Consider the following 13828-nt stretch of genomic DNA (forward strand, 5'->3'; position numbering starts at 1 on the left):
AATCTGAAAAGCATTTTCTAGCAGGAATAAGACAACTTTTTAGTGTTAGCTATCTGGTAACTAAATTAACATGTTAAATAAACTATCAAGGACTCCTCAAAGTTCTGTCCCTTTTAAGAATTCCCATAAGCTACTTTGTAAGCAACAGTTCCTTTTACCAATTTTGAACACAGTATCCTCAAATTCACATTAAGAACTAAAGCTCCATTTTTACTCTTAATTTTGGTACTAGAATATAGAGAATAAATTAAAGGAGAAACCATATCAACTGCATTTGTACTGGGTGAATTCTCTTTGTCATGCGTCATTTAATTTTCCTTAATTAGCTTAAAGATAAGCCCAAAGGCTATTCATATTACCTCTATCCCATTCTCCCTTCTGAGCTCTTCAGCATTGAGGGCTGAACAGTTGACGGTGTGAAAAGCTAACTCTGCAGCTGCAGGCAATAATGGTGATTCTTTCGAGAAAAGGAAGTCATCTGAAGTTTCCATTGTTATAGTCCTAATTAGCATGGGGTACCCTGCATATTTATAAGGCTGTAAATCTGAAATAACCAAAAGTTAGTACTGGGAAAATAAAAAACACAACAAAAACTAATCATGTAATGGTTTCAAGTTGATGCTGACACCATGTTCAATTGTGTTGCCTAAAAAAAAAAAAGAAAGAAAGAAAGAAAATATTCAACATCTTAAAGATCTCCTAACTTCAGTCTATACAAGAAATTAAATAATATTTTTTTGGAAAATTAATCATACTTTTGAACAAGATAGGATAGATATTAACACAGGCAGGCAATGGGCCCCCCCAAAGCCTTTTTAAAATGCAAAGACCACTCAATGAAATTAACCTGTAGAAATATTCCAAACATTCCAGCCAACTTGTTTGTTCTGGAGCAACAGGAAAAGGGAAAAGGGAGCAGGGAGCAGGCCACAGGCCAGATCTGAGTGAAGGCTACAGACTCAATTTTCCAATACCTCTTTTATACAGGTACAGACCAATAGCCTTGGCGCTTTTCCAATATCTGTTTAGCATAGATAGTGATCAATGACTCTGCCTGGTAACTATATTAATTCCTAGACTAGCATACTTAGTTGACAACCTGCTATCCCCACCCCCACCTCATTTCTTTTCTTCTCACTTGAATAAATCCCACGCCTTTACTCTTACTCTCTGTTGTCTGTGGGTTTCATTTTTTTGAATCTGAGAGATGAGAACCCAGAAAGAAGTCACTGGCTGGGCTCTGCTGCATCACTACAGAGCTACAGCACAGATCCTGCTATTGACTATATCAATGGAGAATCAGGTTTTGTCTGTTGCAGAGATTCCCTGCTGTGAAGGTACAATTGCAGCATCTCTAAATCTGGTTTCACTTCGCATATAGTTTTTTAAAAAATCTTTTAAAGTCTTAATTTATATTTTAACTTCAAATGTATTTTCAGTGTCTCAGATAAACTTTAGTCTTGAATCCTAAAGGACCCCTGAGACAAAAGTATACTTTAAAGCTTCCTCATCTTCTGGTTGTCAGTTTCCCCCAGTCTCCAGTTTTACCCTGACTTAGAGTCCACAAACTTCATCAAACCATTTGTTTGGTTTGGGCCTTTCTAAAGGGAAGCCTAGGGCTTGGCTCCAGATGAACTGTGCCAGCACACCCAGTGCCCATGACGTCCCAATGAGGACCATGTAGTAATTCATCTCCATCATGCCATAGTACTGGAGCAGCACCCCAATGTAAGCATCTATATTTGGCCAAGGATTCTTGGCCTTTCCCTGCTCCAAAAGGATAGTGGGCACGATCTTGTACAACTGAGCAACAAGTTTGAACACAGGGTCATTAGGCAAGTGTTTCAGAGCAAACTCTCACTGAATGGAATATTGTGGATTTGTCTTCCTTAGTACTACATGGCCACAGTCTAGGACAAGCCGTCCTGAATTGAGTGTGCTCCAATTGTAGTTCTTTCGTCTGACACATCTCTGCCAACTTCCTTCTGCAGTTGTGTTAGCCAGACAAGTACTTCCTGATTCACTAGTCCTTGTAGAGGCCCTGCTAGCCTATTCAGCTGGTGCAAAGAATGGTTAAAGGTCTGAAAGGGCACTGCCCACCAAGTGGTTGGTGTGGGCACTTACATTGCCACCTTCTTGGTCACTGTGGATGGTGAGGTATAAGCACATGAGCTTACTGAACTGAGCATTAGTATAGCCTAACCTGTTAGTGAAATTGTGGCCCCAGCCCAACTTAGCATCAATGACCCCAATACTGCTGCCCTCCTGCCCACTCAAGAGCTGTGGCGGCAGTGAGTAAAGCAGGCAACTCTAGGATCTGGTGAGGAGGGAAGAAGAGGAGAGAGATGTGGCAGAAACAGAAGCTGCTGCTACCAGAGGCCACGTCAATGGGTGAAGGAGGTTGCCATATAGTTGTTGTGATACTTTGTACAATACCTACTTTCTTTTACCCATGTGATCTTTTAAACCTAATCACAGATAGCAACAAAAATACACCAAAAAACCTGCATTAACATTCATGATAAACACCTCTTTAAAAAAAGACTGATATTTTATTTGTATTTTATATTCTGCTTTCTGAATAACAAGTGTACTTTTCTTTTTTTTAAATCAATTATCATAAACATTTGAAAATACTAAATATAATCTGTTACTATAATATAAAACAAAATTCTTACTTAGCTAATTCCATTTTTTATTTTGTTTTGGGGTCTTTTTGGTAGTGGGGATTGAACCCAAGGGCACTTTGCAACTGAGCTGCATCCCCAGCTCTTTTTATTTATTACTTTTTTAAGTTGCTGAAGCAGGTCTGGAACTTGTGATTCTCCTGCCTCAGTTCCAGAATCATTAGGATTACAGGCACTCACCACTACACCCACCTTAATTCCATGTTTTGATAAGCAGATTTGAAGGCAAAAGTTATCACACACAGGTGCACAATTATTGCTTTTCAAAAAGCTAATCTATTAGACAGGACCATGCCAATAAATTTGCCATAATTTTATAAGTACTTCTGTTCTTCCATTTGAAATCAACATAAAGCCTTTTGCCTTTTAAAGCTGAGCAATAATCTGTCTTAAATTAACTCATTTTTAGATGGCTTAAATTAAAAAAAAAAGCAAAAAGTGCCCTTTATAAATGATCCTGTTTTCCTATTATAACATATATAGATACATACATCCATATATTTGGTAAGAAAGAACTGTGAATTAATTAGAACCCCCACCCAGAACTTACTGGGTATAAGCTCCCCCATGGGAAGAATGGAAGACAGCCTTGACAACAGGCAAACTAGTGCTGAGTCACAATAATTTGTGGCTAATATAGTTATCAGCCATTAAATCAAGTGGGGCTGGGGTTGTGGCTCAGTGGTAGAGCGCTTGCCTCGCATGTGTGAGGCACTGGGTTCGATCCTCAGCATCACATAAAAATAAATAAATAGATATTGTGTCTATCTACAACTAAAAAAATATTTTAAAAAAGGAAAAATAAATCAAGTGGTTTTAAAGAGAACTTCTAAACTGATTATGCATGCTGGTGAGTGCCATATTACTAAAATATTTTATATAGAGTTCAATTCATATACCAAGAGTGAATCCATTAATCATTGCTCTCCTTAATGATCGATTTCTAGATCCTTGGGCTGTCCCCTCCAATACTTAAATTACTACTCCATCTGGTCTTCAATTACTCAACACTCCAACACCCTCTTCCTTCTCTTCCAGCATCATCCTATAGCAAATGAGTCTCCCACTTTGTTCTGTAAGCCAACTTCAGTTCCCAAGCCAATGTGCATCTGCTATATCAAACCCAACTCAGGTTGTTCAGGTTTTTAGAAAGCAATAGAAACTATTCAAGTGGTCCTGTACATCTTTTTACATCTCTCATTCCTTTCATCTCTCTCAAGATCTTCTTGTCCCCTGCGACAGTTTGAAAAACACTGGTATCTGTGAAGTAGGTGTGATTTCAGGGTGTAGGATTATTTAACATGTTTGCAAGGCCATGTGGCAGTGATGCTGGACACTGCCAACTTTAACTTCACAATCTGAAATGAAACAGAGTCATGCAAATACAAATATATAGGCAGAGCCTTTATTAGGAAGGCTTCCACCTGAGAACGGAGACACAGCTCCAAGAAGAAAGTGTCAGGCTGGCTCACTAGAACAATAAAAGGAACTAGTTTTATTGACTGCTTTTAGGAGTGGACTTTAGGAAATTGTCTCATGAGTTAAGTGAAAGTACCTGGTTCTAATGTGTGCTTAGTACTGTTTGAGAGCGAATAGATGAGGCTTGTTTGGTGTCTGACTTAAGGTTTCGATGGCTGTATGGTAATGAGCCAAGGGCAAGGAGTACATTTGCTCTTTGTCCTTAATATCTAAGTAGCTCTAATGGTAGCAGTCCAGAAAGCCAGGAGTATGTTGAAAACATTTAATACTTTGTTGGGATAACAGAAGTTGGGTTTTTAGAAAGTAGAAGAAACTGTTCAAGTTGGTCCTGTGCATCTTTTAGTGTTTTCAACCTTCTGAGCCTTTTGGAGTTAGTAAAGTCAAACTTTTATATGTAATTTAAGAAGAACATTAAATGATCCTTCAACTCTAAATTCCATTTAATATTTTAGATTTAATATGTTTGCTGCTACATGGCTAAACATAAAAACTAACCATGTAGTTTCATGGAATGGAAATGTCACTCAGGAAGGAATAATGAAAACTTGCTGGAAATGGAAGAAAAAAAAAAAAAAACCAAAACCCACAAAAAACAAAACAAAACAAAAAACCCACAGTAAGAAGAGGAAGGTAGGAAAAAAACATCACTTTGGGTCTTCCTTTAGAAAACTACTCTTCCCATATCAATGTGATTCCACAGCCAGGCGTGGTGTTGCACACCTGTTATCAAAGCTCCTCTAGAGCCTGAGGCAGAAGGATCCAAGTTTGAGGCTGCCTGGGCAACTTAATAAGACCCTTTTTAGAATTTTCAAAATTCTAAAAAAGGGTTGGGGTACAGCTCAATGACAAAGGATTCCTGGGTTCAATCCCCAGTACAAGAAAGAAAAAGTGATTCCAATTATCTTTTGCAGTAATAATTCTAAAATCTATCAGAATATACTATAGAAAAAAAATAATGATAGGATTAGTTGGGTGATAAATCAAAATCTGTGATAACAGATGCCTTACCTTCTTTATGACGGTTGAAGAGAATGCTCTGTGTCTTCAGAATTAAAATTATATTCTCTGGATCTGGTCCATCCACTATTTTTGTTGATTTGGTACATAAAAATTCATATGCTTTATTTACTTTTTCAAACATATCCTATGTACAACCAAAGGTAATTAAATTTTAACTTGGATGATCTCAAATCACAACAGGGTAAAGATGGCTTATAATTTACCAATACTTTATTATTTTATTGTTTACATTAAGGAGTTAATTCCAACTGGAATCTAAATGATATACTATTAAGGTGAAATTTATTTTTCCTCTAAAAAACTATCCAATGATCTCAATAAAACTTGCTAAAAATTCTTCAAATAAGAACTTAAAACATATTTCTCATATTGAACTCTTAGAATTTTAGTTAATTTAGAAAACTAAGCTACTGTTTATAGAGCATTATGCCAAGCACTGAGCTAAATGCCACTATTTTATTCTCAAAATAGCCACGTAAGGTGTGTAAATTATAGTCTTCATTTTTCAAATGAGGATATTACGACTCACTGATATTAAGTAATTTACTTAGAAACACAAAGTCAATTGGTGGCAGAGTTAATTATACCAGGCTTCTGACTCACAAGTCCATACCCTATCTATATTATGTCCCATTGATTTATATATTGATTGTTGTTTTAGTATCTGATAAGTATAGCAATTTAACAATTGATTTTCAGTTTTATTCCTGTCATGACTGTTCTTTTTCTCTCATATAAATCTGAATTGCTGCACAATTCCCCAAAAATAAAACACCCCCACGCAGCCTTTGGATAAAAAAATGTTTTACACATATAAAAGTGACACCTTATCAATATCAAATCTTCCTGTTCAGGAATACTGTGTTTTTAATGAAAACCACTGACTTGAAATCAGTAGAAATTATCCCAAGCTTCTGGCAATAAATTATTAATCCCTAGTTATAGTGTTCTTAAGTGACTTCATCTTTTATGAATTCTCATTGGACACGGTGAGATCAAGGAATACTGGCAGGAGATGATTTAAAATCTGAACCAAATTTTCTGCTTCTTCAGTTAGAATGCTATGCAGTTGAATGTCATTAGAAAAAATTACAGAAGCTGGGGTTGTGGCCCAGTGGTACAGCAGTTGCCTAGCACGTGTGAGGCACTGGGTTCGATCCTCAGAAACACATAAAAATAAATAAAATAAAAGTACTGTGTCCAATTACAAATAAAAATAAATATTAAAAAAATTACATAAATCACTCAAAGCAATCTGGAAAGCAATATTATTACTGATAAATGAATTAAAGTCCACTATACTCCAACTTTTAATTATTCTTGTGATTGCCAATTAGAGTTTATTCTCAAAACAGAGATGGGTAAGGAGACAGAATAAATTTTCACATAGGCTATGAGTCAAAAGGAGACTCCTTTGGTTAACTGAGGGAGAACTATTCACACAGAAAACCTAGGTATTTGGGCTGAAGCTTATTAAACATGCCCTGAGCATTTGTTATGACAGATTCTTGCATGAAAGATAACTTATCTCCTCCTAAATAATACCAGAGCAAAAGGAAGTCAGTCCCTAAACCCAAAGACAATCCAAAGGCAGCACATACCCTCCCTTCTGGATTCTTATCAGGGTGGTACTTCTGTGCAAGTCTGAAGTAGGCTTTTCTAATCTTGCTTTCATCATGCCTGTTAAGCAGGAAAATTGTTTTTATAAAGTATGAGAAAAAAATGTTTATACAGTCATATAGTGATGTTTTGAGAATCTATTCAGGAATTTTATGTGATCATGTATTAGTCATCAAATTAAACTTACGTAAGACTTAAATAGAATTATTTCTTGTATGTTATCTTTACAAGTGAAAGATATAACCTAAAAGTTCCCTGTGTAAGGTTATCATTCACTTTAAATTATAAGACCATATTTGGGGTTTGATGAACTAAAATACATTTCTATAAACCTACTAATTTGCCAAAGTGTCCCAAATGCCAATTCACTCTTCTTTAAGCTGCTATATTAACATTGCTGAGAATGAACAAAAACTTTAGTTTGTACTTAAGAAAATGTCTTTACACCATTTTTCCCTAATATTTCTAGTCTACTACAAATTACTAAAATAAATCTGCATTCTTTTCTAATCCATCATTTAGTGTTCTGGGCCTACTGCTATCAAATCTCTTCTTCATGCATAAAACAAATTGCAAGAGAAAGGGGAAAAACAAATATATGAGTGAGTAGTACCATATCTCAGATAACAGTGTGAGGTACTCTGCCTAGATTATTTGAATTAATAAAAAACCAGAAAGAACAGAAGGATGCAATTTCACATATTAATAAACTGTAATATGTGAAAGTCACACATAAGTCTGTAGTTAATCCCAATTATGTATGTCAAAGAATAGAGAGAAAAATTAAAAAATGGTTGGTTTAAAATATAATTTCACCTTTGATATTAGAATTTTAAGATAAGGCAGACATTTATTATTGTAATAACTGAAAACAACTCACATCCCCTGTCCTTGAGGCAGATTAAGCACTTCATAAGCATCATCTATTGACATCATGGGTGGCTTCTTTTCTACTTCCTTCTTCCAGGCATCAAGCGTATCTTTTAGAAGCTTGACCTTAGAGACAGAGGATTAAAGTTTATATTGACTAACGTAAAACTATTACCAAATATAACTTTTAAGTTATAACATACTTGATGTAAATCATCATTTTTAGGCTATCCAATCAATAGCTTTCTTAAATACAAATAACTAAAAACTATCTTCTTACCATTGTAACATTTAGGTAGCAATATATTTGTTTCAAGGCTATTTCCTCTGTTTTTAAGTGATTTTTAAATCTCTGCCAATTTGTGCTTTTACCCTTAATGTTTAAAGAAACATTCAGAAAATATGGAAAACTCTGAAATACGAAAGTAGTATACTGCAGTATGCTTCTCAAGATGATGTAACAATCACAGGTATGCTGGCATTCGAACAAATGTAAAGGATAGCACACTCAAAGGAGCTGCTATTGAGTGGGAAGAAATGCACTAATATTTACTGCACACTGTATGCCAAAGAGCTAGGTGCTTTACAGGCTACAGAAAATTTGATTCTTATATAAAAAGCCCTTACGTTTTGTATCATTTCATTTTGAATCCTGAACAAGTTCCAGAGTCTATTTATCTTTATTAAAGCACCATGAACAGGCAGTGACTTGAGGTACAAAAATGGCAATTGATCTGAAATCTTTTAATAATAATGGTAATAATAATGATATAATTTCTGCTATAGTAATAGAACAACATGTCATCCAGGCCTACTTTATTCTAGGCTCCCCAAAGATTTACAAGGGCTCAGGTTAATGGGGTTCCAAGGACACCATGGATGGGCAGATAACACCTACTGCTATACAAATAATCAGGTCACATTTACCGTCATTTATGTGTGCCAAGAATTATGCTTAATGAATTCTCAATCTTCACAACCATCATCAGAGACAACTGTTACAATTACTATTATTGCCATTTTATTTTTTACTTTTTTTTTTTTATACTGAGGATGGAACATGGGGGTGCATTACCACTGACCTATATCCCCAGTTCTTTTTGTTTTTTTAGACAGGGTCTTGCTAAGTTGCTAAGGCTGGCCTTGAACTTGGAATCCTCCTGTCTCAGCCTCCCGAGTCACTAGCACTATAGGCTTATGCTACTGTGCCCAGCTATTACTGCCATTTTGAAGATGAGACCTGAAGCTTAGAGAAATAAGGTAACGTTTTAAACAGAGCTATCAATGGCCAAGCTGAACTCTGACTCCAACACCCAGGAGCTTGATCAATCTGCTAGAAAGGTAAGCTTCCGCCAAACTATTATAGCATTATTGTGTTATACACATGGAGTTTGTTCTGTCTTTGTTATACTGGTTCAAAATCCTAAAGTTCTTAATACTCCCTCAAAATATTACCTTTTGGTTTGAGATTTGCCCAAATATGTTAAACACACTCAAAGTTATTCTGTTAATATTAAGTCAGTTATCCTTAGTATTAAGTCAATTAATATTAATATTCTTTTTTATCACAGGTGAAACAACTACTCAGAAGGGTTAGGAGGTTGTTTGTGTGGTTTCAGAAGGCACACACTGAACTTACCGGGTCTTTAATTGGCCAATCTGGAAATCGGAGTGTATCACAAAGTTGTTTGAGGTAATAAATATTACAAAATAGTTCATTTTCTAGCTGTGGATAGTTGATAACTGGGATGGGACAATATTGATAAAGTGCTCTTGTATTACTCTGAAGACGAGGTGTGAAATCAGCAAGATGGGCAGCAATCTTCTCTATCATGAGGCGCCTACAATCATAGAAACCTCCATTCAATCATTCTGATAAAATTATCAAACTTTAAAGAGAAGCTTAAGATAGGTCAGCATAAAAGATACTTACATGGATCTTCTCTAGAATAACTCAATTACTGGCCTAATATTATAGCCTCAAAGTAAGTTAAGGTATTCTAATCTTATTGTGTAAAAATACTCAATAGAAATAAAATTATCTTATTTACCTATAAATATCAGCAATATGCTCAGTCCTGTTAAAAAAAATCAGTCACTACAAGGTCAAATGGCATGGTGTCTGCATGCATGAGGGTTCAGAAAGGAAAGGCAAGCTTACCATCATTCCAAAGAAGCTCATTACATAGTATTTATGTTAATTAACTTCCTACAAGTTAATAGGATAAGTAGAAAATTGATTTGGTCAATGTACAGAGAGATTCATCTTTTAGATGGGGACTCAGCCAATCTCAGAAGAAAAATATTACACAAACAAAACTGTGCTACTTTATTCATATTCATATAATATGTATTTTTCCCAGTGGAAAATATGAATGCTATACAGAATACATTAAAACTAGTGGCCACTATGAGACAAGTCGATAGGTCACTCTACCCGAGGAGTTCAATAATTACCAGTTCATGGAGTATGAAGCTAGCTTGAGAGGTGTGAGTAACTCAGATCACATGCCATCTAAGGAAAGAGCACTAAGGGCTTCTCCACAAACAAGCAGTCTTGACCCTGGACCTATGAACTGTCAAGTCCTTCCTGGACAGAGCCTAGTTAGTCACTGCCAACTAATTTTGTGCCTTTCCTTTTTCTGCATTTCCACAGGCTTCTCGAACTATGGCATTCCATTACTCAGCAATGCAAGCCCATCAATAAAGGTCAAATTGTGCTGAGTATCTTTGGTCTGATCCATTCTATGTGGGCATAGTTTATAATCAGTGGAGTACAATCCTATTTCCAAGCATCCAAGAGATATGTTTTGATTTTATTGCTAATTATTCCTACATATATATTATCAGTTTGCTGCCTAAAATCTTACAAGCTATATCAATTGATTGAAGAAGCATTAGTGGTAGGAGGCCATACTCTTACATAAAGCTCTATTAAGGTAACAGTAGTTTTGTCAAATCATGTCAGAACAAAAAGCTTAAGGCCTTGTCAAAACCTATCACTTGATTTGGCACCAACAATTAACTGTTGTTTTATGTTAGCAAACTAGTGAAATATTTCTTTTAACAGGAGTCAAGCCAGATGACCAGCAGCAAAGATTCTGAGTACAAAATATAACTGATTATTTACCTCATTTCACTGCTCCAGATTGCTTCTGGTGTATCAAATTCTCCTAGAAAAGTCTCGGAAAATTTTTCAGGTTCATAATTTTCTAAGTAACAAACCATTGCTTCAGGTAGGATGTGCCCAAGTATACTTCTCTGAAAAATATCTTGTCCTTTTGTCTTTAAAACAAAACAAAATGTAGTCAGAAACACTAAAGTTCTCTTTCAATTTTCTGATAACGAATATGATTAATGAGCACTGTAGGAAAGAACACACTGCAACAAAATGCTTTTATGCTTTAGCAAAATGTGAAGTTGAACATGTGGGGCAAACTGACTTGGCATGAGCTCCAAGGTAAAATGGAGAAGCCCCCACCTTGCTGCAGTCTTAACCTTCTCAACATCAGCTGCCAATGCTGTTCAGGACAGCATGTGACCCTGTGGAACAGTAGTGAACAACACAAGGAAGGTCCCCTGAAGACTGACATCAGGTATTTTGCATAACATTGTTGGCTACAGTTCCTGTGTATCTGCTGCTTCTGTTTTCACAAACAAGTTCAGAAGATCTTAAAGATTTTAAAGAGGTCATCTCATGAAATGTGACTAGGAGTTTGATGGAGAATTTCTACTCAAACTAATTATAATTAACTGTGTTGACAAGTTCATATCTTCAGGCTGGCCAAATGGAGTCAGGCTAATGATCCTAATTGTCATAACTAAAAATTTATACTCTTATTTACCTGATAAAAAGAAAACTCTAAAACTATAAATTTTCTTTTTTATCTCCTTCTAGGCAAGTTTAAGATGTTTTACTTCTCCAGGATAGGACAGATGGGGGAATACACTTAAACATGGCTTTACAACTTAGTACAAAGATAAATTAGGCAACAAAAATCTTCATGTTTTTGTTAATAAAAGAAATTCACTATCTGTTAAACTTTTGTGTGAAAATCTGCTCATTCTGTTTTTTTATATATATTTGCTTTTTAATTGTAGTTGGACACAATATCTTTATTTTTCTTATTTTTATGTGTTTCTGGAGATCGAACCCAGGACCATGCACGGGCTAAGTGAGCACTCTACCTCTGAGCCACAACCCCAACCCCCGCCCCATTCTGTTCTCTATTATCTGATAATTTCTGCATTCAGAATTTTGCTATAAATACTATTCTGCTGTAATTATTCAAAATACTTAGGTGAAATTGTATGTATAATTTCTCATACAATATTTGAAGATTACACATGTACTACTGCACAGAAATAAAGGAAAAAGAGAGAATACCCCAAATGCCTAATACCATGTTAAGGTAGTGTCATTACAGACAATTTTTATAAAACCTGTTTTATAATTTTCATTTTTTTTATTTACACAAAGCTATGGGAATTATACTGCCATGAGCATCACTTTATATTATTAGACAAATGGATTAATTTTTAGGGCTTCAATGGCTATTCTATAAATCCTACAGTTTGGTTAGTACCTACTGTCAAAGTGTTGTAACAGTCTTGATTAGTCTCCTAAACAAACATTTGAGAAAATGTGAAAAATTGAGAAACTTCAAAAAAGAAAGTGAGTGCTTCTTCTGCCTTGGGATCTGAACAAAAAGAATCTTAGCCAACTATATGAGATTGAAGTATTTAGTGAAATATTTATAAAAATCATTAATCTTAAAGAGAACAACTTATATTCACAGAGGTATCAGTATATAATTCCTAGCTGCAATTTCAATATAAGTCCAAAAGGCTTATGTTTTCAAAAAGCTTTAAAAAGTTTAGCTTAGTTTCTGTCTGCAAGGTACCACAAAGAATGTACAAGGATGAATAAAATAGGCCTTCCCTCAGGTACTTGTAGTACCCTAAGAAGCAGAATATTCAGGAAACTATGGAGCTTACTCGAGTATTAAGTATTCAGAGGTTAAATTGGCTTACCTCCTCTGATTTGAAAGCCTGTTTGGTATGTGTGTATTTCAAAAACCTGGAAAGAAAAATAAATCACTTGTCAGATATAGGAACTGATTTGGTTTTAGTGATCTTGGGTTTCTAAAGATTTGATCTTTTATAGGTTAAAAATAGAAAGACAATTCATAAATCCATATTCCCAAATTATTCAATTTCTGATTAAGAACTTAAATGTGCTAGAAAGACTTTTAAAGTGTGGTCATATTAAGGCTATGTAACAATATGAATATTACTGAGTATTTGTAAGAAAGCGAAATGTAAAACTGCATGTATAATATGAATGTAGTTAATTAAATATATATTAAAATACTAGATGACAAAATTCTTATATTAGATGTGATAAAGTGGTACAATTCTGACTAATTTTCCCCCATCCTACTTTCCAAATTTTAGTGTAGCTATGTAGTTTTATGATAAAAAATTGAAACAATGATAAGTAATGATAACGTTCAATACATAAATCTGCCTATGGTTAATTCAGATAATGTTTAACATAAGTTATCTTTAAAGTTCTTACCGAGCAACAGGAAGCACATTGGAACCAGTGTACATCATGATAAAGAAAAACACTCCACTCAGATAAAGACGAGGTAACTGTGGGTTATCTTGCATGATATGGTACAACAAAATAGCAACCTTCTCAACAAGGATAGGGTCAAAAGTCAGCAGTAACTGAAGACAGGAATAAAATGTTCTGGTTAATAAGTTATAAAAAAATTGCAATATCATTATTCATTTTATACACACACACACACACACACACACACACACACATCCTAACTTGAGGTTTATTGTTTCTTATGTAAGTTATAAAAATTCATACAATTCAGTAAGCTTATCTACCAGACTCAAGTCAGATTTGAAAAATGATTTATTCTAGCCAGGTACTATGGTGCACAACTGTAATCTCAATGGCTCGGGAGGCTGAGACCCTAAGCAACTTAGCAAGACCCTATCTCTAAGTAAAATATAAAAAAGGGCTGGGGATGTGGCTCAGTGATTAAGCACCTTTGGGTTCAATCCCTGGTTAAAATAAATAATGCGCGCGCGCGCACACACACGCATGCATATATATATATATATATATA

General features: G+C 35.1%; 1 protein-coding gene across 4 annotated transcripts in view; it reads right to left on the reverse strand.

Moving 5' to 3' along the window:
* Dnajc13 (DnaJ heat shock protein family (Hsp40) member C13) overlaps positions 1–13828 on the reverse strand; it is a 117930-nt gene that overhangs the window by 33571 nt on the left and 70531 nt on the right. For all 4 annotated transcript variants that reach the window (XR_007344105.1, XM_015487058.2, XM_048794125.1 and 1 more), the window contains 8 exons: positions 13258–13412; positions 12711–12756; positions 10807–10961; positions 9316–9517; positions 7687–7802; positions 6788–6866; positions 5175–5310; positions 360–544 (listed from right to left, as the gene is read on the reverse strand). Coding sequence is in view for 3 of the 4 variants with exons in the window: in XM_015487058.2 (XP_015342544.1) it covers positions 360–544; positions 5175–5310; positions 6788–6866; positions 7687–7802; positions 9316–9517; positions 10807–10961; positions 12711–12756; positions 13258–13412 (1074 nt within the window). In the remaining variant the exon portion in view is untranslated. The remainder of the gene's footprint in view (positions 1–359; positions 545–5174; positions 5311–6787; positions 6867–7686; positions 7803–9315; positions 9518–10806; positions 10962–12710; positions 12757–13257; positions 13413–13828) is intronic.

The sequence above is a fragment of the Marmota marmota genome, unplaced genomic scaffold (assembly GCF_001458135.2).
Source record: "Marmota marmota marmota unplaced genomic scaffold, marMar, whole genome shotgun sequence".
NCBI lineage: Eukaryota > Metazoa > Chordata > Mammalia > Rodentia > Sciuridae > Marmota > Marmota marmota.